This window comes from Talaromyces rugulosus, chromosome I, assembly GCF_013368755.1.
Source record: "Talaromyces rugulosus chromosome I, complete sequence".
Classification (NCBI taxonomy): domain Eukaryota; kingdom Fungi; phylum Ascomycota; class Eurotiomycetes; order Eurotiales; family Trichocomaceae; genus Talaromyces; species Talaromyces rugulosus.
The window spans coordinates 2057345-2083478 of NC_049561.1; the positions used below are offsets into that span (position 1 = coordinate 2057345).

General features: G+C 48.9%; 7 protein-coding genes across 7 annotated transcripts; 3 read left to right on the forward strand and 4 right to left on the reverse strand.

Annotated features, from left to right (window-relative positions):
* Positions 1–343: 343 nt before the first annotated feature.
* TRUGW13939_00693 (uncharacterized protein) lies at positions 344–1528 on the forward strand (the record flags this gene model as incomplete). Its single annotated transcript, XM_035483900.1, has 5 exons — positions 344–397; positions 455–937; positions 989–1175; positions 1233–1396; positions 1451–1528. The coding sequence occupies 5 exons, from the start codon at positions 344–346 to the stop codon at positions 1526–1528; spliced, it is 966 nt and encodes a 321-aa protein (XP_035339793.1).
* A 2300-nt stretch (positions 1529–3828) lies between these two features.
* Positions 3829–5602, forward strand: TRUGW13939_00694 (uncharacterized protein; the record flags this gene model as incomplete). The annotated part of the gene is made up of 4 exons (XM_035483901.1): positions 3829–3999; positions 4074–4915; positions 5006–5067; positions 5133–5602. 4 exons carry the CDS (start codon positions 3829–3831, stop codon positions 5600–5602), a joined length of 1545 nt encoding a protein of 514 aa, XP_035339794.1.
* Positions 5603–6593: 991 nt separating this feature from the next.
* TRUGW13939_00695 (uncharacterized protein) lies at positions 6594–9628 on the reverse strand (the record flags this gene model as incomplete). The annotated part of the gene is made up of 3 exons (XM_035483902.1): positions 6594–6766; positions 6821–9419; positions 9491–9628. The coding sequence occupies 3 exons, from the start codon at positions 9626–9628 to the stop codon at positions 6594–6596; spliced, it is 2910 nt and encodes a 969-aa protein (XP_035339795.1).
* Positions 9629–11519: 1891 nt separating this feature from the next.
* TRUGW13939_00696 (uncharacterized protein) lies at positions 11520–11903 on the forward strand (the record flags this gene model as incomplete). The annotated part of the gene is made up of 1 exon (XM_035483903.1): positions 11520–11903. One exon carries the CDS (start codon positions 11520–11522, stop codon positions 11901–11903), a length of 384 nt encoding a protein of 127 aa, XP_035339796.1.
* Positions 11904–12140: 237 nt separating this feature from the next.
* Positions 12141–14875, reverse strand: TRUGW13939_00697 (uncharacterized protein; the record flags this gene model as incomplete). Its single annotated transcript, XM_035483904.1, has 2 exons — positions 12141–14245; positions 14305–14875. The coding sequence occupies 2 exons, from the start codon at positions 14873–14875 to the stop codon at positions 12141–12143; spliced, it is 2676 nt and encodes an 891-aa protein (XP_035339797.1).
* Positions 14876–15347: 472 nt separating this feature from the next.
* TRUGW13939_00698 (uncharacterized protein) lies at positions 15348–17651 on the reverse strand (the record flags this gene model as incomplete). Its single annotated transcript, XM_035483905.1, has 1 exon — positions 15348–17651. The coding sequence occupies one exon, from the start codon at positions 17649–17651 to the stop codon at positions 15348–15350; it is 2304 nt and encodes a 767-aa protein (XP_035339798.1).
* A 1026-nt stretch (positions 17652–18677) lies between these two features.
* On the reverse strand, positions 18678–20540 carry TRUGW13939_00699 (uncharacterized protein; the record flags this gene model as incomplete). The annotated part of the gene is made up of 2 exons (XM_035483906.1): positions 18678–19936; positions 19988–20540. The coding sequence occupies 2 exons, from the start codon at positions 20538–20540 to the stop codon at positions 18678–18680; spliced, it is 1812 nt and encodes a 603-aa protein (XP_035339799.1).
* Between the last annotated feature and the right edge of the window lie 5594 nt (positions 20541–26134).

The following is a 26134-nucleotide window of genomic DNA, read 5'->3' on the forward strand; positions in this document are numbered from 1 at the left end:
ATAAAACCTCACGCTAGGTTTTTTTTTAGAAATTCTGGGTCACCGGACGTCACAAAGTTATATTAATATATCAATCCTATACTAAATTTTCTCCTTAATTCCTCTTCCTTATTAGTAAGGGTTTTTTAGTTCATTATATAGTCTGACAAAATTCAACTTGCCAATTGGTACATGTACCGCTGAGTCAGCGGGAAATACCATATAATACTGATAAATCATACAAAATCAAGTGAACATGGGGGCATGTTTAGGCAATGATAGTAGGAGTGATGCAGTATTTAACGCGGTCAATTCTGTCACAATTTTCAATCGTTTCTTCCAGTACAAAACTTTACGAAACATCATGGCTCCAACCATTCGCATGACAGTTGCCGTTCTTGGAGCTACCGGACAGCAGGTAATTCCTTCAGATTAGAATTATCCTATCATATATCGTTAACAAATTGTCATCTAGGGTGGCTCTGTTGCTCGGGAGCTCTTGGCATATCCTGAAAGATACCTTGTACGCGTTCTGACGCGCAACGCAACTTCATCAAAGGCATTGGATCTTACCAATCTTGGAGCTGAGATTCGAACTGCGGATCTTAATGACCATCAAAGCCTTCGCCCTGCTCTCGATGGAGCTCAAATCATCTTTGCTATGACAGACTTTTGGCAGTCTATGTCGGCAGATGTGGAGGAGTCCCAAGGCAAATCTTTGATGGATATCCTATCTTCTTTACCACAGCTGGAGCATCTTATTTGGGCATCTTTGCCCGACGGCCGGAAGATTTCGGACGGGAAATACTCCAACATCTTCCATTGGCAGAGCAAAGCTGCCGTCACTGGCTACATTCGTGATTCAAAACCGGGTCTGTGGGAAAAGACGACCGAAATTCTTTTTCCCAACTACTTTGAGAATTGTCTCACTGCTCCTTCTCGCTATTTGCCCGTGAAGGTTTGAAGTCTGAATTATAATTGGATTCCATACGTTGACTTTTAACTCCAGATAAATGATGTCTATATCCGCTCTTTCCCCCTTAGTCCAGGAACTACACTGCCAAACGTGGCAATTGAGGATACGGGAAAACTGGTGGACTATGTGATTCGTCATGGCAGTACCTACCAAACAAAGACGATTACCTTTTTCTCTGAAGAACTAAGTGAAGCTGAGAAAGCGGCAACTATTGGTAGAAGTATGCCTTGAACCCTCCCCATTGTTCTCTGGGCTTTGTTAATAACATCGCCGCCAGTCTACGACATTCCCGTGAAATACAAGAAAATTACTAGCGAAGAATTCCAAGCAACACTCACGGACATGGACCCTACAACGGCTCTGGATTTTACAGAGCAATTGATGATTTTCGAAGACTGTGGAATGATCTACAATCGACCGGAATTCATTCAGGCTAACAAAGTATGATCTTTGATTTGAGCTCTCTGAATATCGACTGACACATTATTTTCCTAGTTGCCTGGGCTGAAACTGAAATCTTGGGAGGAATTTGTTACATCCAACGATGTTTTATCCTATATTATTGACGGCTGAGGCCGACTCTTGGGTGGAGGCGCGGGGGGCTGGTTACAATATCCTATTTAATTAGTATTTCTTCACTTAGCCTCTACCAAGGCAAGAATGTTTCGACTAACTTGTTTTCATAGAGGTCAAAAACTGGCCAATGACAGCTTTTACATCAATCTTTTCCAACCTTGTCTCTTCAACACTTATCCCTTCCATCGCTTGCTTCATCTTTTGGTTCGAAATTCCCATTACATGGATTAGTTTGGCAAACCATTTAGTTCGTCTCTCGTACCGTCCTTCCTTGACGAGTATGTTTTCCGCATGATCAAGGGTTCGCAGGTATTCATGTTGAAGCCAGAAGGTATATTTAGACATCCCGGGGAGGAACTGATATGAATACATACGTGTCCGGAGCGATGACGATTTTGTAACAGAAGGTATCGTTTTTGTAATCAACAATATATTTTTCCTAATATCAATTGATGTTAGTTGAAACATGCCATGGTCTGAATTCCTTTTGGTTGAACTCACTCTGGGTATCACTCTCCTGGTTTGAGGCCCTGCAGCAGCCTTGTCATACTTTTGTTTGAGGAGAATCATCCATTCAGATCTGAGTGCATCTAAACCTTCTGAGTTTATCTTTGCATTTCTTCGTCCAATACTTGGATAAGTTCTTGTTCCTCATTCAATATATCTTGGACATCTTCCGGACTGGGTTTAGAATAAGAATTCAAGTATGGTCCTAAACCTTTACCTCTGTGGCAGCAAACATGTGTTAAGTCGAGCAGATCGAAGCGCGTCCTGCGAGTAAATGAGAGAAGTATCCTTCTAGATTCCTCGTACCCGCAGAATTATTCAACAATTGAAAGCCATTCAAAAACCCATATGAAATCTGGCTGAGATCCTCTAAACACATTTGTGAAATCCACAGAAAATGCTGATGAGGTATTACAGTCGTTGAGGGAGCAGGCGCATATGCAACTATCTGTATGTGAAATATGAAAACCTCGATCTAGACAGAGCTTGATTGAGTCACCAGTATCCCATGTCATACAATCTAGGTATTTCAGGCACTGAAGAAGCTCAAAGATAACAGTGCGACCCCTGTGGTTGATATGATTGACATCAGCCCCATTATCAAGACAGCGCCGAATCAAGTCCACTTTCGATACTTTGTGTACAATATAATATAACGGAAGGTCCCCGTCACTGTTGGGTTTGTTGAAATCATGGAACCCGTGACGGATAAGAGCTTGAAACTCTTTCTCGGTCTCCACATAATGCAATAGGTTGTTTCCCTCTATACCTCGATAATGATCCTCGAATGTGAAATTCACATCCTCACAGAGCCCGAGAAGGCTTTCAAAGTATTCTGTTCTTGAGTCACTAAAACATGTTCCATTAGAGACCAAATGAAAAATCTCCTTGCACAACATCCCCCATTCCCATCGCAGCGGCATGTTTTAGGGGGGTAACACCCCATCTATCTGTAACATCCATGTCATGTCCAGTATGCCGAATCATTGAGAATATTTGCGGGTTACAAACTGCAAGACGCAAGGGTGTTTGACCGAGGAAATTTCGATGATTCTCCAACTTATTCATATTTGGAAGCAGATGGTTTATATTCGCCACTGATCCACATAGAACTGCGTCTTGAAGAGCTGTAGTAGCTTTAGCAGAACTAGAATATCCTCCACTTACCAGGGGTTTCTTTTGCAATAGTAGTATTAATAAGTACCTGTATGTAAATCAGTATTAACCTGTGCTCAGAATATCCAGGGCCAATTGTAAGAGTTGAGACCGAGGACATTGCTCTTATTATGCAACCATTGAGAGTTACAACAGCTCAGAAATGTATTTAATTAGACCTTATTAGAGACTTATTATTTATCAGGGATCTTTCCATATATAGTTATCCGAGATTATCATGTTAGGGAGCTATTCTATGTACTTTCTTGCACTTTGAGGACAAGGAGTTATTTTATGCTGTCCATGGACCAAACTACGTAGAGCCGACCGAAACACTTCAATGTTAGTGAACGGTGCTCATCACACCCTGGTTATTTGTTGATCCGACGGGGCTCTAAAACACCAACCATACACCACTCCACGAGATGATTGCGCCATCTCGCATTTATAGTGCGATTCGGAGAGAGAACAATTTTATTCTTTATAATCGGTAAATAATATTAACCCTCTGTAATTACTAATATCGGTATCCATCATAGCCTAATCAGACCAATTTTTAGTTCAATATAGAGGCCTCTGGAAAAAATTCCGGGTTTTCCAGTTGTTCTTGATATATTGAATAACAGACAGAAAAAATGCCCGATTACATAGTAGACCAAGAAACCCCATTACCACAGTTACCAGCGGCTTTTAGCGGTAATAATGGCCCAGCGGAGACTGAGATTGAGACCGAGATCTACCCACTACTGTCTAATACTCGCAGCGTGCTCCTGGTTGCTGTTCTATCAAGCGCTGGACTTCTCACAGTATGTCCCTTCTCCCTCCTCATTGCCCATTCTCATTAGCAAAAGCATAGGATATATAATTATTAACATATCAGATCCTTAATGTACAATCTATCACCATCATGTTGCCCTCGCTAGGCGACGCATTGAGGATCCCCCCGGAGAGCCAGCAGCTGGTCATTTCAATCTACAGCATTGCCTCGGGCTCGCTAATGCTACTCTGGGGTCGTCTAGCTGATACCTACGGACGACGGCTAGTGTTCCTGACTGGCTCCACGCTCTTCACACTATCCACTCTGTTCCTGCCATTTTCCGCCCATGAGATTCCTTTTTACATCCTCCGGGTTATCCAGGGCTTGAGCGGATCTGCAATGATGCCGTCTGCCATCGGTATAGTAGCCAGCATCTTCCCTCCCGGTAAGGCGAGGACCAGGGCGTACGTGACAGCGACAGCCGTCGCCTCCCTTGGGTCCGTACTTGGTAGCATCTTCGGGGGCTTGGTTGGGAGTTTTCTTTCGTGGAAATGGGTCTTTTGGATTCCCGCCATAATCGCTGCTGTCACGACAGTTGCTGCGTTTTTGATCACTGCCATCCCGGCCATCCGGGTCAATGCTGGCAAAATACCTGGAGATAATGAGAGTGTAGACTGGATAGGAGCCGCGCTGATATCATTTAGCCTGGTGTTGCTCCTTATATCCCTTACTCAAGGAGATTCTCTTGGATGGGGGACACGCTGGGTGCCGCCGCTCATCGTGGTGGCCATCCTTGGTTTATTCGCCTTCGTGCTCTTTAAATACTTCCTTGAAAGTCGCCGAAACAACCGCCAGCCTCTGTTGAGAATTTCTATGTTCAGGAATCCTCAGTTCTCGGCACTCTTCATCCTCGTTGGTATGTTCTACGCCGCTTACAACAGCTTCTTGGTCTTCGGTACCTATTTGTTAGTACTTCCTTCTTCCCCAAACTGGAAGGCAGAGTGCGGAAATTGACGTTTTCTGTTTAACTTATTTTGCACTTCAATGGTTACCAGGATTATCTCGGCCGCAGCGTTGCAGACGGCCCTTCGATTTCTGCCTTCTGGTATCACTGGAAGTAAGTTGCTCCCACTCTTGACAGCGCCACAAGTAGTTGACTTTACGGTGTGTCTCTGGAATCAGTTATTGTGTCATTCATTGTATCGCCGGCCCTGCACCACATCCAAGGCTTCTACGTCCTCCTCTTTGGTTTGTTTTGTGGCCTGGGCTCCCCTCTTCTATTTGCCATTCCAGCCATTCCTCCAGACACAACGTACTGGGCCTGGAGTTTTCCGGCAATGTGCCTTTGTCTCAGCGTTGAGGTAGTATGGCCCGTGGTCGGGCTGCTGATCGCCAAAAAGCTCCCTCAACAGGATCAGGCTCTCGGGGCAGGACTGCTGCAGACCGTCAGTCAGATCAGTCGCTCATTGGGTCTAGCCGTTTCTACAGCTGTGCAGACGGCTGTACAAGGAGCAGCATCAAAGAATAATACTCAGTCTAGGAATCGTGATTACTTGTGCGGACTCCGCGCCGCGCAGTGGATGAATGTGGCATGCGTGGCCGTTTCCACCATAATAGCCGTGGTATTCCTTCGAAAACTTGGACGTAACTAAACCTGTTCCAGATTGCATATGATGCATGTTGAAATAAAGGAGAAAAATGATAAGTTGATATTTGCTGAGAGCACAAGTATCAGTATGTACCTTGCGCATAAAGCATCCAGGATAGGAGAGTGGAAAACACTCCCAAAAACCATCCTCCTTAGCCACAGAACCATTATGACCAATCAGTACTTGGAGAGACGATAGCTGAATTTATAAGCTTTTTGAAAAAAATGATAGATAAACAAGATTTTCGAATGTAAAGACTTCGGCAGTCAGCGTCAACTCTGCTGCATGCAAATTAATAGAATGACGTCATTGGCATACTTCGGTCGATACTTAATCGTGACCAAAATCTTAATTTCCTGAAACTGTATTTGCACATATTTATTATATACACGTAGATACTCCAGTCTGATTCTTCAAAGTTTGTCCCTGTCAGTACATATGTATGATGCGATCATAAATTACACGTACTACGGTCGGTATTAATTATTAATTCGGCATCCCGATCCCGACATGCCGATACTATGATATGATATTGACATTCCAATCCAATATAATAAATATTCATAAATATTCATAGATAAATACAGCTCAATCCAAACGCCAACCCATGATATATGATATATACTCCCTGCAAGATCCCATCAAAAATAAACCGAACAGTATCACGCCGTCCGACTGACCGTTAGGTCTCGGTGCATACTCCTGTGCCCTTGCAGCGCTGAAAAAAATGTCAAGTGTCAATCTGGTGCCACCTCGCAAAAAATATGTAGGCAGAATAAAAGAAGAAAACGAAACGAAACAAAAAAAAACTCCAGGGCCAAATTCTTCCAATATTCCAATGCCATCCAAGCCCAAGTGTCAAAAGTAAGAAAGCAAAAAATAAAATCAACAACGAAGAATAAGAACTCTACTTCCCGCCAGGGATTATTATAATTAGGTATCCAAAGTTATCCGTTTTCGACGGATATAAAACGGCATATAAAAGTCGTACTGTTCACCGTGGCGGGCTAATGCCTGTAACCGGATAAGCGATTGCTGGTGAGCTGGGTCGATTATTCGTAGGTGTCGTTTTGCCTGGAGACGTGCCCACAGGCGCAGACTTGCGTTTGCTCATCGCCGCCTTTTTCTTGCGGAGAGACGACAAACGGGCCCGAATGCTCGCCACCACTGTAAAAGAAAGACGTTAGCAGGAATTTCGATGGTTTGGTGTTGCTCACTTACGCTTGACAACCACCTTGCGATCCTCCACTTGAACGCCATCGAGGACAATCTTATCCGTATCGCCAGCCTTGTCGCCGCTCTTCTCACTCCGAGGTAGTTCGTCATTCTCCAAAACTGCCTCGAGCATGCGGATTGCCGTAACATAGGCAATCTCACAGCCGGAGTGGTCGTCTCCGGTAAGCTCGTTGATCGCGGCCGCTCTGCTCATTTCCAGAGCGCGGTCGTACATCAGCTTCTCCGCCGTGACCCCTGAGCTCACAATAACGTTGTCTACCGAGGTACCCAAAGCACCCGCAGAGACAGATCCGACTGAATGGTTATCCGGGTGACTCGGATGGTCAGGCGAGAGCTGCTTCTGACCTTCAATCAATTTAAGGCGAACAAATTCGGCCTTTTCCAAAACTTCATTGAAGCGGTTGCGGACCCATTGCACCACGCCGTTGATTCGAGTGCCTACCAATGCATTGGTGGCGGGCATGCCTTGACTAGCTTCACTAAAGATGTCGCCCCGGTTTTTGCGTGTCCACCAAGCTCCAGCAATGTCCATTGATTTGGCGAGGAGCGCTAGTGCTTTTACATACAGCACGAGAGCTTCTTCAGATAGCGTAACGATGGCATCTGGGGTTAACTCGCCGTCGTCAGAATCTGGAAACACTTGATCTCCCAGCTGTCCCGGGTTATCGGTCTGCATAGACGGGGCGAGCGGAATGAGTTGCTTATATTTGACCTCGGCAAACCCATAAACGACATCGCTTCGAGTAGCGCACTCCTCAATGAACTGGACCGTCCGCGTATCCTCGTCCAAGGTAGCAGCATTTGCTTTTCCGCCGTCACCCGTCAGCAAGAGACTTTGCTGGGCCGTCGGATATGTAGGGAAAGGATTGTACGCCATAGGAGGAGATCGTCCTCCCTTGCTCAATCCCACTGGAGGCGAGAACCCAACACCAAATAGCCGCCCACTTGCCATGTTGAGTGCTTTCGAAATTGCCGACGTTGCCGATGTGGGACTCTGTCCATAGCGACGTTCGTATGAACCTTGGCGAGTATGGGAATCAGCGCGGGCGCGTCCGGATATTTGTACGGCATTGGGTGACGCCGAAATGTTGGCCAAAGGGACATTCTGCACCGTTGCGCGCCGCACAACACCACCGGATTGACGAGACACAGCCTGTCCATTGCCGGAATGGATGCGAGGGCTATTAGCCAGCTCGTCTGCAAAAGCATTGACCTCAACAGCCTTCTTTTCAACAAGGACATAGTCGCGCTCAAAGGCCACGTCCTGCGCAGCACGCTCACGCTCGTCTTTGACAATTCGTTCTTCCTGCTCAATCACTGGCGATGATAGTGGTGAGGTTCGACTTGGCCGTCTTTCGACTGCTACTTGGTTTGGTAGAGGGGAAGTTGTATGTGAAACTGGAGCAGGCCGTCGGCCGGTAACTGCAGCTCGTTGTAGATCGCTCGTGCGGGATACTTTATCACCGCTTGCAGTCCGCTGCATGGCTTCTGATCTAGGTGAAGTACCCAAGGCAGCCCGAGGACTGCCGTGTTGCTGGGGTGGTGTAGAGATGGGTGAGCGTGCGGCAGCAGGAGTAGGCTCTTTGATATCCTCCAACGACCGTTGGTCGCGAGGTTGTCGCGGCCTGGTATCTTGCATGTCGTGATGTGGGCTGCCTGACAGCTCGACAGAGGAACGACGTCGAGCCGACGCTAGATCATCCCCAACCAAGCCGGGGATGTCCTCTTGGATTACTATGTTTTCAAAAAAGTCGGTAAAGCTCATCCGCTCGATGGGGTTTCTTTTCAAAAGTCCACGGATGAGAGACTTGATTGCCTGGGATGCTTCCATATCTTCCGGGAAACGAATGTTATCCTCTTGCCGTTCAATCTTGCGAAGTAGCTCAACATGGTTGGACGCCCGGAAGGGAGGCTTGCCAACAACCATCTCGTATAGCACGGTCCCAACTGACCAGAGGTCAGCCTTGGCGTCGTACTTTTCATACCGTAGGATTTCAGGAGCCATATATAGAGGTGAGCCACAAAGGGTTTCGGCGAGGGAGGTTGACGGCAGAGAACGGGCGAAGCCAAAATCGGCTATTTTGAGCATTGGCAGTGTCTGGAGACCTGCCAGAGGCGTGAACGAGTCATCGCTGCCTTTAAAGGGGACAACCTGGGCGACTCCGTTGCGGTAGGAAATAGGCGACGGGCACAGGAGGAGATTCTGGGGTTTGATGTCGCGGTGGATCAGGTTGCGATCTCGGAGGAATTTGAGAGCGCTCGAGAGTTGTTTGAGGAAATGGCGGACGACGACCTCGTTTAGAGCGCCCACATTCGGGTTGGGGTATTTTATGATCATGTCCCTAGTATAGCGATGGTCACGGAGCGTATCTCGCCTCTTGATGAAGAGAGAGAGGTCTCCGAGCGCGCAGTACTCCATGACCAGATGGATGTGTGCGGAGGACTCATGACAGTCAATCAGAGCAACGATGTGTGGGTGGTGGAGGCCTTTGAGGATATCGATTTCGGAGCAGAGGTTCTCCTTGAGTTTCTTGTTGAGCTTGGACAGGTTAACGGATTTGATAGCGACGTAGGAGCGATGCCGCTAGAGAGTAGTTGTTAGCAGATGCCCTTTTTTTTCCCCTCCACTATCAAGCCACAGAATAAACTACATACCGAGTGCATGCCTTGATAGACGGTCGCAAAACTGCCGCGGCCAATCTCGTCCAGCCTCGTGTAGGGGCCGATGGCTACCTCCGGGCGAGGCCCATCGCGGGTCCGCCTTGTCGAAGACGGAGGATGTGCAGAGGCCATGAGCGAGGCGGCGTAAATTCGGGCGAGGCGATTCCAACGCTCCTTTTCCTTTCCTTCACGACTACCGATACAGCGGGGCACTGGGGGATGGCGAGCAAGCGTTGCCCATGAGTACTGTGATGGGCAGGGTGTCGATAACAGAGAGTGGGTAGCTGATGTTCGAATGGACGAGACAAGAAACAAGAAACGCAAAACGTATGGGCGCTGTCGATCAGGTCAAACGACGGGCAGGACACGAGAGGAAACTGGAACGCAGCCAAAGGAAATGCCGGATGTTGCAGGAACTCCCCCAAGGTTCCGAAGCGATATGACGGAAGGCAAAAAGGTTGGGCGATAAAGATAAGCGTCGAGTAGCACTTAGCACGGGTAGGAAGGTTGCGCGCCAGGCAGGAGAGAGCGCGGTAACGAGGGGGAGTACGTGGAGGTAAGGGGACGGGGGGGAGTTGAAGTCGAAGTTGAAGCCGTGAATATAGCTAAGGATGATGCGAGAGAAGAGAAGCAGAGATGAGACGAGACGCGATAGATATGAGCAATTGGTGGTCGATGGCCCGATGCGGCCTAGCGGGGGCGCCGGGCGGGGGCATCGACAAGTCACCAGTTATACTACTGCCTACAAGTACTACGTATTGCCGTATCTACAGAGTAATAATATGTAATATCTGCGATCATCTACGGCATGTTCCATGTACCCCTGACGGTATTCTATATAGTACGAGGTCAGTCCGGGTGTTCTGCCAGCGTGCGTGACTAGTTATAGCCGCAAACCGAGTCACAGCGGCGGTCACGGGGCGGAAACTGCTCATCCAGTGACTGCAGTGCCTCGAAGTTGGATATAGACATGACTTGGTCGTCCGATCTGGGTTAAGAGAAACGCAAACACTTTTATTAATAATATTCTTTATTCTTCATTCTTCATTCTTTGATGCTGATGCTTATACTTATTGTGTCATCGTTAAACCCCGGATTGGGAGAATCCCGCGCTGTGATTGGCCGATGCCCCACTTCAACCCTTGGTTCTAACAATACTGTATCTACACATATATATGCATATATTATATACAATATATCATACAGTATACGGTACTATGAAAGCAGAGTATATTTCGCAAACACAGAAAGACGAGACAGTTGCATGGCCCTCCCTGACTGGCGCGTCCATCCAAGAGATAAGCAGTCACCGCCTCGAGATCGACAACGCCATTTCCTCGGTCCAGCCAAGGCTAGGCAGCCCAGGCAAACGCAGACAGACCGCTTTGAAACATGAAACATGCGGTAGTGGTAGACTAGGTAGTAATTAGGATATTAATATTAATAAATTAAGACGAATACAACAAAATATGCAAGGTTGTTTGTTTGCCCTGGAAAACTATAGGAGCGGATCGGTTCCGCAGGCGTTTGCATGCAGGCCTCGATGCAGGAGGCCTGCATGACTCACTCGACTACCACTCGAACTACATAAAGGTACGGATTTAGTCACGAACCACCTTTCGTACGTCATATAATAAGTGGATCTTTGCATACGGGATATGCTGTTATGGAAACTATTTTAGCAGAGCTGTTTATTCTTGCTGTTGCCTATTCTTCTAGTTCTGGCTCTTTCACCTACACTAGTAGTAATTACAAGCGTTCCGGCTATAGAGAACTAACGGCCCAGATATTAGAAGCACTCATAGTAATATTCTAATATTAATGACTGCGTCAACGTCTAATTTTATCAGCACATCACTAGCCAGTTGGCTCCGCCCCCAAGACACGTAGCCTCGATCGTATAAAAGGCTCCTCACGGCTGCAAGTTCCCGCAACGTCTAAGTACAACAAAAAAAAAACCTTTACTCTCTCTATAATAATATTTATACAATTCATTTTTTTTCTTTCCTCCCACAAGAAATAAATGTCTCATAATCCCAGCTACGAAAATGCCGGCTTTTTACAAAGAGTCTACTACGTTGTTTACGGTGTATGGCATGTCTTAGTTGAGCTTTGTCTGCCAGTTATAATTGCATTTGCCATTATTGCCTTGGTGTTGTTTATTCTCTTAACGGTCGTTATGATGATCGGAAATTTGTTAGGTTATGTTGATGTTGATGTCGATAAGAAGCAGAAGGAGGAGAAGGAGGAGGAGGAGAAATCGAGTTTGACAAAGAAAACCCAGACGGAGTCGTCAGAGACTACTACTATCGATATTTCGAACAAAAAGACACGGATTGAAATGGAGATTAAACTTCTTGAAGAGCTGATTCAAGCCAAGCAAGAGCAATTGAAAGATCTTTCTTAGCTTTCACTTTTTCCTTCTCCAGGCAGCCAGAGATGATATATCTGCCTTGGGCGATGCGGTTCTTACTCCATACTATGTGGGTCACACAGATGAAACCGGCCATAATAATATGTTTTGGTATCATATCTTGGTATCATTTGTATAGCTAGAGTATAATACAGCCAGTTCCAACCCAATATCCGTATGTATGCATGTATGTATAATAGTATCGTCAATAGTTTTATTAAAAAAAAGCTTTCAAATCTCCAGTCCGCGAGAAAGCAGCCACAGCACCACCGGAACAATCACATTATCATTACCCCCTGTCAAAACCGCCTCAGTCAGACTGGCACCACCAGCCGCAAACGCACACTTGACCGCGACAAGCAGCCACGACGTCGTCGTCGTCGGCGGCGACATATACCAGCCACCGGCACTCAGCCAGATGCGCGCCATCATCAAGCCAGCAAAGACAGCAACTGAAAAGGCCAAACTGCCTTCTAGCGATTTCCCGCCGCCCCAGACCCATTTCAGACGGCCGAAGCGGCGGCCGACTAGAGACGCGGCGGCGTCGCCCATGCCCACGCATATTATGCCGCTAACCATGCTGGTGTCGCGAGATGCCACGTCCCATCCGCGCCAGGGATGGTCTCCCGTGCGCGGTGTGTCTGTGAGTGAGAGCCAGAGCGGGATGGCGCATCCGATGAGCAAGAAAATGTGCGAGACAATAACAGGGCCACGGTGGTCGCGGCCGTCAGTGTACGGCGCCAGGAAATACGTGAGCGGTTTCGCGACGGGCGGGACTTGTGATGCCCGGAACAGGTCCAGCAGTAAAAAGACCGAGAGTACCAGGGCCAGCGCCAGCCCTGCAAAGGCTGGGTCGATGTATGTGACGGGGAGGAACATCAGCACCATCATGCCGTGGAACACCTTGCGCCGTGTGTCCACCTCGGCCACCCTGCTGAGCTGCAGTACCACGGCCATGCCCACCAACAACACAACAGCACAATACCCGCTGATCAGCAGGCGCGTGCTGGCTTCTCCAAAGGTGTCGTGGCGGATGTGTTCCATCCAGCCAGCATGGCAATACGGCTCCTCACGTCGGACGGGCAGCTGGATCCAATGCTCGAGATTCCACATCACCGTCCACAGTCGAAAGGACGGGATGTTGCCAAACAAATATCCAAGTGCCCAGCCAAAGGGGTCACTTCCATACAAGGCTTTGTCTGCAATGTATTTCCGGATAGGGCCCAGTACAATCAACAAAACAGCACCAAAAATGTACCCGGCATAGAGCCACCGCCGAACACGCGCCTGTGCTGCAGTCAACGACAGAAAGGAGGCAAGGTCCGGCGTCATTGACCGTTTGCGTCGTCCGCCGGGCGTCATTCGCGGCCGCTTGGGCCGGACTGCGTCAATGGTGTCCAGCGTGTGTCGTCTTCTATGCGAGACGAGAAGTTGTTTCGTGCTTGCCCACGATGTCGGCCACAGATCGTCCAGTTTGATGCCGCCACCGCCTTCAGTGGCAGACGACGAAACATCGCGCCGCGAAAAAAAGCTGTCCTGCCACGAAGGAAAGCTCCTCTGGCGCCTTGTGGTCGATACCAAGGCAGTATCAGCATCGTCGCTATCCGTGTCCGGATCCTCACTATTATTCATACCAAGCCCGCCAATCTTCTCGCAGAGCTTGTGGTCGAGGAAATTGATCAGCTTCTTCGGCGACAGGGAACTATTCGGCGGTCGTCGAAACTTCCAAGAAGGGATGCGCGCCAGGGTGATTTCCCAGCGAAGAACGGTGCGGCAAAGCACCCAGACGCTCAGCCCGCCCAGCCATAGGAGCGCCTTGAGAATCTCGGCTTGCGGCGAGTCCGCAAATAAAAACAGATTAATCAGTCCAGTTCCCAGCAGTTGAAGCTCGGTCGGCAGGAGACTAGTGGTTAGAAGAAAGTGCAGAGTGGGTATCAACGCTTGGTGGAGAGGGAATAGCAAAAGCAGTAACTCCGAGTCCAGCTCTCGCAGAGACAGTGGCATGCCACCATGATGCTCTGAAAGAAGAACGGGAATGCAGGCGACTGCCCAGTGGCAGACGCGAAGACCGTGATGCAATTTATAAAAAGGAATAACCTGCGACGGAATCGACGAGAGGCCGAGGATGATGTTGGGGAGAAGTAGCGCTGGGCGGTGCAGGCTGGCCGACAGGGCCACAAAAACAGGTATCAGAACAGGGTATAATAACGGCGCTGGGTCGAAGGTCGAGGGTATGCAAAACGAGAAAGTCACGCGAGGTTTCCGGCGCCAGAACGATATGCGAAGGGGATAAAGAGCATAAAGCGTAACAACAAGGGATATATGAATGCATATTTCTATATTTTTTAAAAAAATAGTCAGCACCCCTCTTTTGTCTTGTAGAGTCATCACCTACCTCGATGCCACGAGTACGCATGCGAGCGCACATCGTCACGAAGCACAACAATCCCACCGACAGAAACCAAAAGCGCAGTCTCAGTCAACCTGCGCAGAATCTCATTGCGTTTCCTGAGCGCAATGACCTGTCGCGCCGACGCCGAGATGCGGGTTGACTCTTCACTCGAACTGCGCTTTGTAGCAGCAGGAGCCGATGTCACAAACAACGACCAGCCCAGTCGATGATTATCGTCTGGCTCATCGCGATCGATTCCATTGCGCAGTCCCTTGCGCGACCTGACGGGGGGTGCTGGCAGACCTTTTAGGAGTCCGGTGCTCTCATCGTCCGCTTCGGTGCCGCTATCGCTCGACGTGCGCGCTCGCCGACTGTTTCGCGTGCTTGTGCTTGTGCTTGTGCTTTCCAGCGAGGGATTCTGGTTTTGTGGTAGCTCTGCCAGCCTCGATCCGATGCGATGGTATGGATGTGGAGATCGCGACAGCGTGCGCAGACGATCGGAAGGAGAATGAAGAGGAGGAGGGTACTGCGAGGAGAGCGATGGCGACGGCGACGGCGAGCGTGATTGTGCCATCTGTATATCGAGATGTGTTCAACCGCCTTGATTTCGTATTGCCATGCCTTTTCTTTCCTTTTTCTTTTCTCTGAATGGATGGATCGTTGTCTGTCCTAATGATGACGGGGAGGTTAGAGCAAGGACGGACAGGCAACAGTGTTGGTTCATTCATGACATGTCATACCGGCTACTCTCGCATTGCCTGAATTGCTGCCAGTCTGAGTGTACTGCGTCGAAGCGAGTGAATCATGCACAGAAAGAAAAAAGAAAACTTTGTATGTACAGAGTCAAACTCAAGAGTGCAACGCCAGGCAATCACATGCCTAGACTGTTTACGGAGAGCTGTCCCGTGCTGCAAGCGTGGCGTGGCAGTTTCCCGTTGCGGCATCGCCCGGTCTAGGTCTAGAAGACGACATTTTAAGCGATCAACTTTTTATACAACTGTTTATACTATGTATTTACAAGTCTATTTATTATCGAATATAAATATTTATTTTGACAGCCGTACAGTCATCACAGCAGCCATGGCCTGCCCTCCATCTCCCCAAATGCTCCTACACGGAATGACCTGCGCCGCCCTACATCGGTTGATAGAAACACCATTAGCAAGATAAACCGTGGCATGACTGGTCGCAAAGTCGCATTGTAGCTCCGAGACCACCGTATCGATCCGGTCATCCAGGTTTCCATGTTCTATGCTGGATTTTCCAAACCTAATTGTGTAGAATTCGGTGTTGCTGAGCCTTGAGCGCCATATCCGCGTATCGGGGTCTACAGTACCAACAGTCATCAGAGCCACATCGCTGCACGTCGTCCCAAGTGCCTGCCACTCGATATCGCTCGCCCGTGGAAGTGCCTCAACCTCGACTGCAAATAGGGGCGTGTTTATCGTTTGGGCGTCACTATTAGTATTATCATTGCCAACACGCTCAAAGTTGGGCAGCCGCTGAACAACACCCCGTGCTGATCGAGGATCTTCACGAAGACCATGCTTGATGTCCCAGACATCCAACTCTGCGTCTTCTTGTTCTTCCTCTTCCTCTTCTTTGGCTGATTTATTCATGGCCTGCCACAGCTTATGTGCCAACTGTGCTTTTGTCCGTATGCGGGCGTTGTCGTCTCTCGCCAAAAATGCGATTCCGCCGAGCCACCAATCAACCTGCGTAGCTCGTCCGATTCTCCAAAGATGCTGCAGGGATAATGTTGCATGGAGACCAAAGTCATCGTACTCGCCATTTAGACCAGAGGTCGGAAACTCCATCGACGCCGGGTCCAACGGGATCTGCCCGGCAATGAAAACGAGTCCTCCGCTGGTTTCAACCGGTGTGTCTAGCTGACATGGCACAGTGATGGCTTGCGAGTACGGTCCGATATTGGCTGGCGCCCAGTAGGACCGGGACTGCACGTGGAGGCCTTTTCTTAAATGGCGCGCGCCAAGGTCAATGGTGAACGACGCCATGATCTGTACTCCTTCGGGGAGACAGTCGCCGCAGGCTACTGTCACTCTGGCTGGAGGGTTGGGTTTGGAGAAGAGCGAGACGTAGGTCTCGTTCATGGGTGCAAAGTCTTTCATAGAGCGCAGCAAGATGGTCGTGAACACAATGTCGTCGGTAGAAGCCACGCCCCGAGAGGAGAAGATGTCTTGAAGCTTTGCTGAAATGCCATGCATCTGTGCACCAGCGTCGGATCCAGCCTCGGGCGCGGTGACGTTGGAAACGGTCCATGAGTTTGTATCGCTAGCTGCTGTATGCGAGTCGATTGCAGGGAGAGGTTGACAAGGAGATTGGCCATTGACACTCTCTTCTTGCACTGTGTCTTTTGCCAACACCTCCTCCAAAGCCCATTGAAAAGAATCATCCAACCGCGCCGGTCTCCGGATATCCTCTGGCTTTATATCCCCCTGCCCTACCTCCTTGGGTACACACTTTGCTTTCTTAATCGTCGAATAACAAACCCCACCCCCGGCCGAACGAACTCCTCTATCAGAATCCTCAACAACAATCCTCTGCTTCCAAAGAAACCCCGGCCCATCAAGCGCCAGCGTCTCATACTCGCCCCCCTCCCCCAGAACCGCCTGCTCCAGATCGTCAACCGCAAACCGCCTCATGGCTTTCTCAAGCCGCCGTCTCACAAGCCCATCATTCGACGAGACATTCTCCCACAGAGAACCCTCATCAAGCCCGCCCGACGCAGCTTTGATAATGCGTGCCTCGCAGCCCACCGCTGCCATATCCTCCAATAGCCCACTTGACGTTGACGGAAAGTCACGCCGAGGAAGCTCAGTATACATCCACAGCCACGCCAACGGAACAAGACCCAACCGACCCGCAACATTCTCAATGCGCGTGCGCTGGTACGTAGACAGTATTGCGCCTGCCGAGACTGCGTTGGCATGCGGAATATCTCGTTTTATGCGTGTTAGCAGCGGCATAAGCGATTCTGTTTCATCTGCTGCTGCTGCTGCTGCTGCTGCTGTTGTTGTAGTACTGTCATTACCGTATACCCTCGACGTATCCACTGCATCACCCATGATCGGTGCTCGATACAGCGGAATCCCCAGTGCTGTTTCATACAGCGGGATGATGTTGTGGCCTATTGTTTGATACATGAAACTGTCCATATCGTCTTCTTCTTCTTCTTCCTGCTGCTGTGAGTCCTTCTCCTCCGGCAGCGGAGGGTGCAGGTTCGCCAGGGCGACGACGCGATGGCCATTTCGGATACAGTGCAGGATAGAGTAGAGCGAGTCTTTGCCGCCGGAAATCAGTGCGATTACGTTGAGTCCGGGGGATGACATTGTCATTTTGTTTCTCTCTCTCTCTCTCTCTGTCTGTCTGTCTGTCTGATGTGCAAAAGATGTTTTGTGGAGAAGCCGCGGGGTTTTATTGGGTTCCCTTCAGGATTATTACCCTTCCACAAGCAAATACTACCACTGTAGCCAGTCAACTCCAATTACTTAACAAGCTACAAGCTACAAGTTACATATACAAGATCGACCAGTAGGTTGTTATTTTGATATGATTTCATATATCTCGGCCTAATCAGTGCCAGACTAATATCGACAGAAAAGTGTGATAGTGCGACAAAAAGGACTCGAGGCAAAAAAAAAAAAAAAAAGTTAAAAAGACGAGCGATAAAATGCTGATATGAGATAAGATAGTCACAAAAGATAGAGAGAAAAATGTGCTCGAAAGGGTATGGGTATGTGATAATGACAGATGTAAAAGAAAAAAATAATACAGGCGTGTGACCAGCACCGTAAGGGGGTCGAAGACAAAATAGATAATTACAAATCGAAATATGGCAAACAATAGATCAGCGAGAGGGGAACAAAAATGTGAATACACGAAGGTAGTGAAGGGACAACAAGCAGCAAGCAACAAAACAAAACAAAATCCAAAAGCAATGCAAAAACTAACAATCACGCGGATATATAGATATATATATCCCACACCAAATTTTCCACTCACACTAGTGGTAATCGTAAGCTCTATCCATCAGAAGTTTTTTTTTTCTCTCCATGTCTTCCACCAAATGCAACCGAGCTCCGAAAATAAAAGTCGCAAGATGACGATCCAGGCTGAAACAATGGCTGTAAATAATAATAATATCTGACGACCCAACCGAGGCGCCAACAAAGGAAAAAAAAAAAATATCAAACCCGAACCCGAAGCGAAGATGTATAAAAAGCTATGTTCTCGAAAGGTGATTACAAGAAGCGCCTCTATAAGTAGAGTGAGGCTATTAGGTGTATCTCCTGGTCTCGTGTCGTCATGAAGCCCTAGACAAAGGGCCAAGACGCGAAGCAATGATGACTGTGCGTTTAGGCAGATTCTTCACGCTTGCGCTTCTTCAGAGGTCGGCGCTCTGCAGAGGTGGGTGAGTCGGACGCGGTGCTCGACGCCGACTCGCTCGTGGTGGAGTGGGTGGCTGCGGCGTTGGCAGCCTCGTACAGGGTGGTGCCGAGGGCTCCGGCGTCTTCGTCGTATGTTTGCACAGTGACATCGCTGCCGTCTTCCAAAACAGTCATGACAACAGCGCCGTTGCCGTGAGTTCTCGCGTGTTGAGCCAAGTTGTCGCTGCGGGAGAACTTCTTGCCGCACTCGTGGCACTCAAAGGGCTTGTCTTGTGTGTGAAGCGAGCGGTAGTGACGCTTCAGGTGCTCTTGACGGCGGAAGCGGCGCGAGCACAGGTTGCACACAAATGTCTTAGATGGGTCGTCAGTCAGGGACTGCTTGCGACCCCGGCGGCTCACGGGGATCGAGGCCGAGCCTTCGGAAGCACTGGAAGCAGCGCCAGAGTCACCCTTGGCGCTTGAAGCACCGCTGCCCTGCGCCGACTTCTTCTGGCTCTGGCTAGCATTGCCGTGGGTGTTGACGGGGATATCTTGTCCGAAAAAGTCCGAAGTGTCAGACTCGGGAGACAGAGGCTCCTGCAGGCTGGACTTCTTGGTACGCTTCTTGGATTGCATCTCCTCTGAAGCACTGTCGTCGGTAGGGCTATCTCCAAAACTGAGGTCAGGCAAACCAGAATATGCCACGGTGTCCTCCTCGTCCAAGTCGTCGAAGCTCTGTTCGCTGAGGAAGCCGTCCTCGTCCAAGGTGTAAGGATCAATGCGTTGTCGCTTGTCGCCCAGGTAGAACGAGCTCGAGGCGGATGGAGCAAAATCGACCAGGCCGGTCACAAACTCCTCGTCCGAATCCAAGTCCGAAAAGCTGTCAAACTTGGGCAGGGTGGTCAAAGTAGCTTCGGAGCAGGTGGAAAATGAAGTTGCAGACGCGTCATTGGACAGGGTCAGGTTTCCACCGCCCAGGAGCAGCCTTTGCTCTTCCTCGTCGCCAGTCGGCAGAGCAGGCAAGGGAGGGAAGTCGGTGGGGGTGGCACAAGCGAGGGTCGAGTCGACGGTCAGTTCGCGAGGATCGCAAAAGTTGGAGCTTGCAGGCTCGGCAGCAGCAAAGGACGAGTGCTGGGAGATGAGCGCAGAGGGCCCAGGCGAGGGAGACGGAGACAGGGATGGACACGAGGCGCTGGCGGAAAGCAGCTCGGGTTGGTTGGCGGTTACGGCGGGCGGGTGGATAAACACTGCCTTAGTCAGCATACTATTCCTATCACCATCAACAAAAGTCAACGTACCTGGTGTGAGCGGAGGAGAGTCGGAACGTCCCCATTCAGGCTTGGCCAAAAGCTCGGCGTGCACGTCCGATTCGCAGCCTTCCTTGACACCTTCCAAGTTCTCAAAGCCGGAAAACGAGCCGTTGACGGGGGTATGGATCATGCCACAGGTCGAGGGCGGGCTGCTAATGGTGCTGCCCGAGGCCGACAGAGGCGGCGTCGAGGGAAACCCGTAGAAGTCGGCATTGACGAACCGCGTGTCGAGGGGAAGCAGGGCAGGCGAGTCGTGTTGCACCATGATGGACGGTTTGAGGTGTGTCGGTTGCGGCGAAGCAATGGGGGTCATGCTCATGTGCGAGTGCAGCGGGTTCTTGTGAGCGGTGAAAATGGGCTGCTGCTGGGGGTAGACGGGCATGGGAGCGTGGAAGGCTGGCATCTCAGCCGGGTGCGAGACATATTGGCCAACGGTCGGTCGTTGTTGTTGTTGTTGCTGTTGCTGTTGTTGAAAGTCTACTTCGTAGATGTAGGTGTGAGCGGGGACGGAGCCCATCGGCACATGATAAGGCGTTTCCATTGTGTATGTTTATTGTTCCTGGCTATAGATCGGTCAGGACCCAGGACTCGGGAACAAAGAAGAGGCAAAAACTTACCGAGTCGATACCAGATGAAGACCCAAGAACAGAAACAACAAATGAAAAGGCGATTGATTCTGCACAAAGAGGCAGAATGGATCGTAGGCAGGTCCGGGGACTCGCCTTGCGGTGATTAAATACTAATACTAATACTGGCGATAACAGCAGAGATGATGGAGGAGTCGATTTCCTCGTAAAAAAGAGTGTGGTGATTCAAACGAATCAAATGAATGTGGTTGCAGTATAACTTATTGAGTGTTCTTCAATTCCAAGCGTCGAGTTGCGTGGAAGTGGGAAGGAAGAAGAGACCGAAAGTAGTGCAAAGAAAAAAAAAAATATCGACGATCAAGCTAACAATAATTTGAAAGAGGAAAAGGAAAAAAAAAAAAACCAAAACGAGTTAAGAGTTGATTTGAGGATAGTCGAGTTGTGTTTGCGAGAGAGGGATTATTCAAACGAATGACAGGACCCAAGGTCAAGCGCGCAAGCCAGGGAAGGGGACGTGCTTTGGAGCTTAGAGCCGGAAGACTAAGAGAGAGCGAGAGGGAGGGAGCAAAAAAATCAGAAGCAAGAAAGAAGAAAGGAAGAATTATGAAAAATGAGGCATAAGAAGAGAAAGAGGAAGGAAAAAGAGGCAAGAGGTTAACTATGATAGAGAGAGCGAGAGACAGAATAGTTCACAGGCCTGGGGAGTGGGCCGTGGATAAAAATGGGCGATCAGAGCGATGGGCGGCGGGCGAATCAGACGGGCTGTCAGCGGGCGGGGTGGGGTGGCAAGCACTGGGCGCTGGGCACCCGGTGTGGTGGACGGGGCCCAATCAGCCACTTAAGCTTGGGACGAGGGCCGGGGGGACAGCCCCACGCAGTACCGGTGGGCCTGGTGGGGCGCGCTACGCCGCCTGGTCCGGGGCGGGATTTCGGGACGAAAAAGAAACACCAAAAAAAGGCCCTGACGCATGTCGCCCCACTCTGCTGGCCGGGGGGTCCCAGTCCCCGCCCCGGATTGGCGGGTCGGCCGGATGGCGCCGCCCTAGTGGCTGAGCGCGCGCGGCCAGTGGCTGCCAGAACCGGGCTGTGCCTGGGAAGTGGGTCCGGTGGGGGTCGCTTTCCGTTTTCCAACTTTCCACTTGTTGTTTGCTGCTGGCCTCAATTTCCCTACTTGGTCGAGTGAGCTGGTGCTGGTGGCATGTTCGGTCACTACTTGGTGGTGGCGGTAATTTTACGACCTGTTAACCATTCCCTGCGACTGGATTGCCACCGCACAACTGCACAGCGCGAACACGTTGGTGTTGGAAAAACGCCCCCATGATTGGCGGCAGGCACTGCTGATGTGGTGTGAAATCGGGCGTGTATGCTTTTCTCAATTCTGTCATTCTGGGCAGTTAGCGGCGTGTATTATTGTAACAGTCTCGTCCTTGGGTAACAGAGGCCGGCCGCCGCTGTGCCGCACTAGGTGATATCCGGTTAGTCCGACTAGTATAGTATCTGCTCAATTATTTCGATAATAATGTAATGGTAGTCAAGTGTTGTACGTAGTATGATTGACAGGTGTATTGGAGGGACGTCATATTCCGGTGTTATATTTCGGTCAGGTGGCGTCGAGGCCTTCGGCGACAACGGGTTTCTTGCCTTGCATGATGTGCTGTGAATGCGATTCTGTGTCTTGCAACAACAATATGGTGTGGTAGCGAGTGCATCCAATCAGTCTGGCAAAAGTGTGATCCGCCGTCTTAGGCCTGGTAGCCTGCCACTTAGCGTTGCCTAATCGGGACACCCACAGAGACACGGAATCGGACGCCCCCGCGCCCTGTCCGGTTCCTGCTGGAGTATGGAAATAATCATAATGCTTATGATGCAATCGCCAGCAGTAACTGTAATGTGAAACCTTCCGAGCGCCAGCTAATTTACAATTTCCGGCCTCGCCGATATCCCAAACCAGAACGCCACACTCGCCGGAATGCAGCCAGTACGTGTCCACATTCGAAAAGGCCAAAATTTTAAAAAAGTTAAATTCTAAATAAAAAACAAAAAATAATAATGAGTGGTCAACTTCAGATGTGATGTGATCAGTACACGCGTCAACTGGTTCCGACTGGTGTAGCAAACACACTGGCCAAGTTAAACAACGGCCTTGCGTGACTCGGGCCAGCCAGGTGCATGATATGATGCATTGGCCGAGCCTGCAGGAACTTTTTTTTTTTCAAAAAAATTTTAATTTTTAAAAAATAAAATAAAAATTTGGAGAGCCATGGCATGCAAGGGCAGCCAACGGCGGGCTTATCGATTATGATAGCTTGATAAGAACCACCGTACGACTCCATCGAGGCAAGGACATGCTTGTTTCACATGGACGAGTCAGAAGTCCTAAAGATAGCATGTCATACGGCCAATAAGCTCAACAGTCCAACGCAAGGAGGAGCCTTGAGTCTTTGACAGGATAAAGACCGTTGAACTGATCTGTCATGTTACCAACAATGACTCGAAAAAAAATTTGCTTTTTTTCTTTTTTTTTTTTTTGAAATACCATGTAGGTTGGTTTCTTTGTCCAACAATCTATTAGTAAGTAGACTGGTTCCACGTCAGCTAATGTTGGCCCTCGGTCAAGGACGGAACATGTGGCATGTCGGAATACATTAATATTTGGACAAGTCGAAACCGAGGAAAATTTCAAAAACGGGCCATCTGTTATTATTCTTATTATTGTTGTTGTTGTTCGGAGTATTGTTCAAGGCGAATGACAGATTGACAATGCATCGATTGTATGAGTACTGGCCAATCAGCAGCTATATTTGTTAGTGAAGTGGGGGCTGCCAAGCCATACTATAGTCTAGCCGGAACAGGCTAGTCATCGTCAAAACTAGCCAATTCTATTCGTCAGTACTTATTAGTGTTACTGTCTAGTTGTATTGGCCATAGTATTATCGATTATTATAAGATATACGCCGGTTGGTTTAATATATGGACAATATATTATTATTAATAATGTATTATATACGGAATATATACTATATAGTACTATATATTTAAATATATTATTATCCCACGCCGTTACGACTAACTGACCGCCAGGATGATCGATTAGTTCTGACCGGACAGAATCCTGCGGGAAGCGATCGATGCGTTCCGGCCAAGTGCCAAGTGGCCACTTTTGGCGCTTGGACGCCCAACTGTGGCTGAATCTGTTTCTGGAATATTGTGGCGCGTGTTGCTGCCAAGTATATACTGATACTAGATAGCAATAATAATAAGTACTGCGATAACCGTCTCAGTGGTTGGGCTGGCTGCGAACCAGTGCTGGACTGGTGCTGGGCCGGTGCTAGGGACCCGGGACTGGACACTAAACACAATCTATTGCGCCATACAGGGTAGGAGAGTACCTTATGAGCATTCACAAGTCCATAATAATGTGAAACGCAGCCGGCACTTGCAAGTGAAAGTGGGACGGCCACTGCCTGAACCAGCTAGATCATTGGTGGTCTGGTTTCATGGTAAGCTTTCGGGACGGATTCCTGCGGTGGAGCTCGCTTGTTTGACTTTGACCCTTGGAGGGAGCCGAGGTCCCGCTTTTGTAGCAAGCCCGTGCAGTCTTATAAGTTGATTCAAATTCACGGTGAGCGCCGACAGTACTGCCAGAAGTACTCTAGTATGTAGGACTAAGTTTGAGTTTGCCTTTTTCCAGATAGCGGACGATTAATTGCACCAGGCTAGCCAGGACCTGCCCAATACGGTTGGCTCGCTGATGCTTATCTATCTCCAACTCCAGAGCACTTCAAGAGGGCAAGAGAGCAATGAGGGCTTCGACAGCACGTGCCCGGCTACGAGCAGCCCCCACTTTTGCAGACGCAGCCAATCACGGCGCGTCTGGTACGGACGTTGAGCCTAATCGGGTATGGTCTGATCCCGACATATAGTATTCCAGTATCACACCATGTAGTATGTACCAGTTTATGGATGGTACTTGGTATATCATTAGTCACTAGTATTGCACTCCATAGCGTCTATCACTACCAGACTAACAGTCTCCCACGCTCCCACGGTGATCATCATCCAGCATGAGCGAATTGTACTACTACGTACTACGGTACTACTAGTAGCAGACCGACTGTTGACTCTACTAGCTAACTAGCAGCCCTTGGCAACCCTGATGCGACTCAACTAGTGCGACTAAAAATTCCCCCGCAAATCCCAACTTCGCAAATTTGAGACTGCTGCCATTAAACTATGCAGAGTTAAGTCTCCCATTCTTGTATTATTAGTGGCACGGGGATCTGGATCGCCACCCACTTTTACTATTTCCGTGGCTAGCCGCGCATTTCCAGCATTCAGAGTTCAAAGTTAGACTCTTATGAGTCGCTAGACGGTTTGCCTGACCGTCATTTATTGTCAATATTGTTGAATATATTGAATGTAGCAGAGTCAGTCTCTTGACTATCGAGTCGTGCATGCTGCGCGTCCTGCAGATGCACTATTGTCTACCTTCTCCCGCCTTATCGCTTCCAAATTTTCTCATAACCGATAATTCTCAACGGGCAATAATTTTTAATTCTAATCTTTTTTTTTGGGCTACCATGTGCGCGACCCATCCCAGCGGTACCCTACCGTTTTATATTTAATTAAACTCGCGAACGTGTTTACAGCCTGATGGCTGGCTGGAAATTATCTGCCAACACGTGCGCGGCTAGTCTTCCATGTATTCTTCCACATTTATTAAATTATTAATATTAGTAACAATAATTAACACTGTGCTTCTTGTTTTCTTAAAGACTTGTCGTCTTATTTTATCTTTCCATCGAATCATGATTGTTCATGTATAGACTCTCTACACTGTAATCCAATCGAAATTCTGCGCAAGCCACCCACTCTGCAGAATGCAGACCGCTGCATTAGTTTATTGTGATCATCGCCGCGCTTTGCTACTACCAAACCCTGCTGCAAGTTCGAACAAGCGTGAACTCTACTCGGGGATTGCCACGGTGGGGGTCAACCTCCCCGGGTCCTTGATTAGCTGCTGCTGCTATCTTGTACTCTGTACGTGCTGGCAAGTGAACTTGGTTCAGCCATGGCTGTACCACACCTACGCTACGTACCTTGGTAGGCTTGCACCTGCGTGTCAGCCAGTGGCGGATGCGTCTTTACGTGGCGCAGTAAACGGCTTTGGTGAAAAGATTAGCTGAATGCTCACTCTAATTTCTTTGAGATGGATATGAGCTGAATGCAGGCAGTATTACATGCATGCTCGTGGGCGAGTCGGAGTGCAATGAGACTGGTTTGTTTCAAATTACCCTTTGTAGCAGTAGCATTCTTCCTGTCTTCTGATTTTTATCTACTTGAATCCAGGCGACAAAGGATAGTAGTCATTCGGTGCTCTCAAGTGGCTGATTCAGTGTGCAGCGGAACCTTCCAAAAAGGGCAATTTTTGTTTAGGGTTGAGAAAGGCACACCACTAAGGGTCACTATAAGAGTAAGGTTCGAAGAGCATGATCATATTAATATTAAGATAATTCATAAGACATAACTTATAAGATAGTAATCTAAA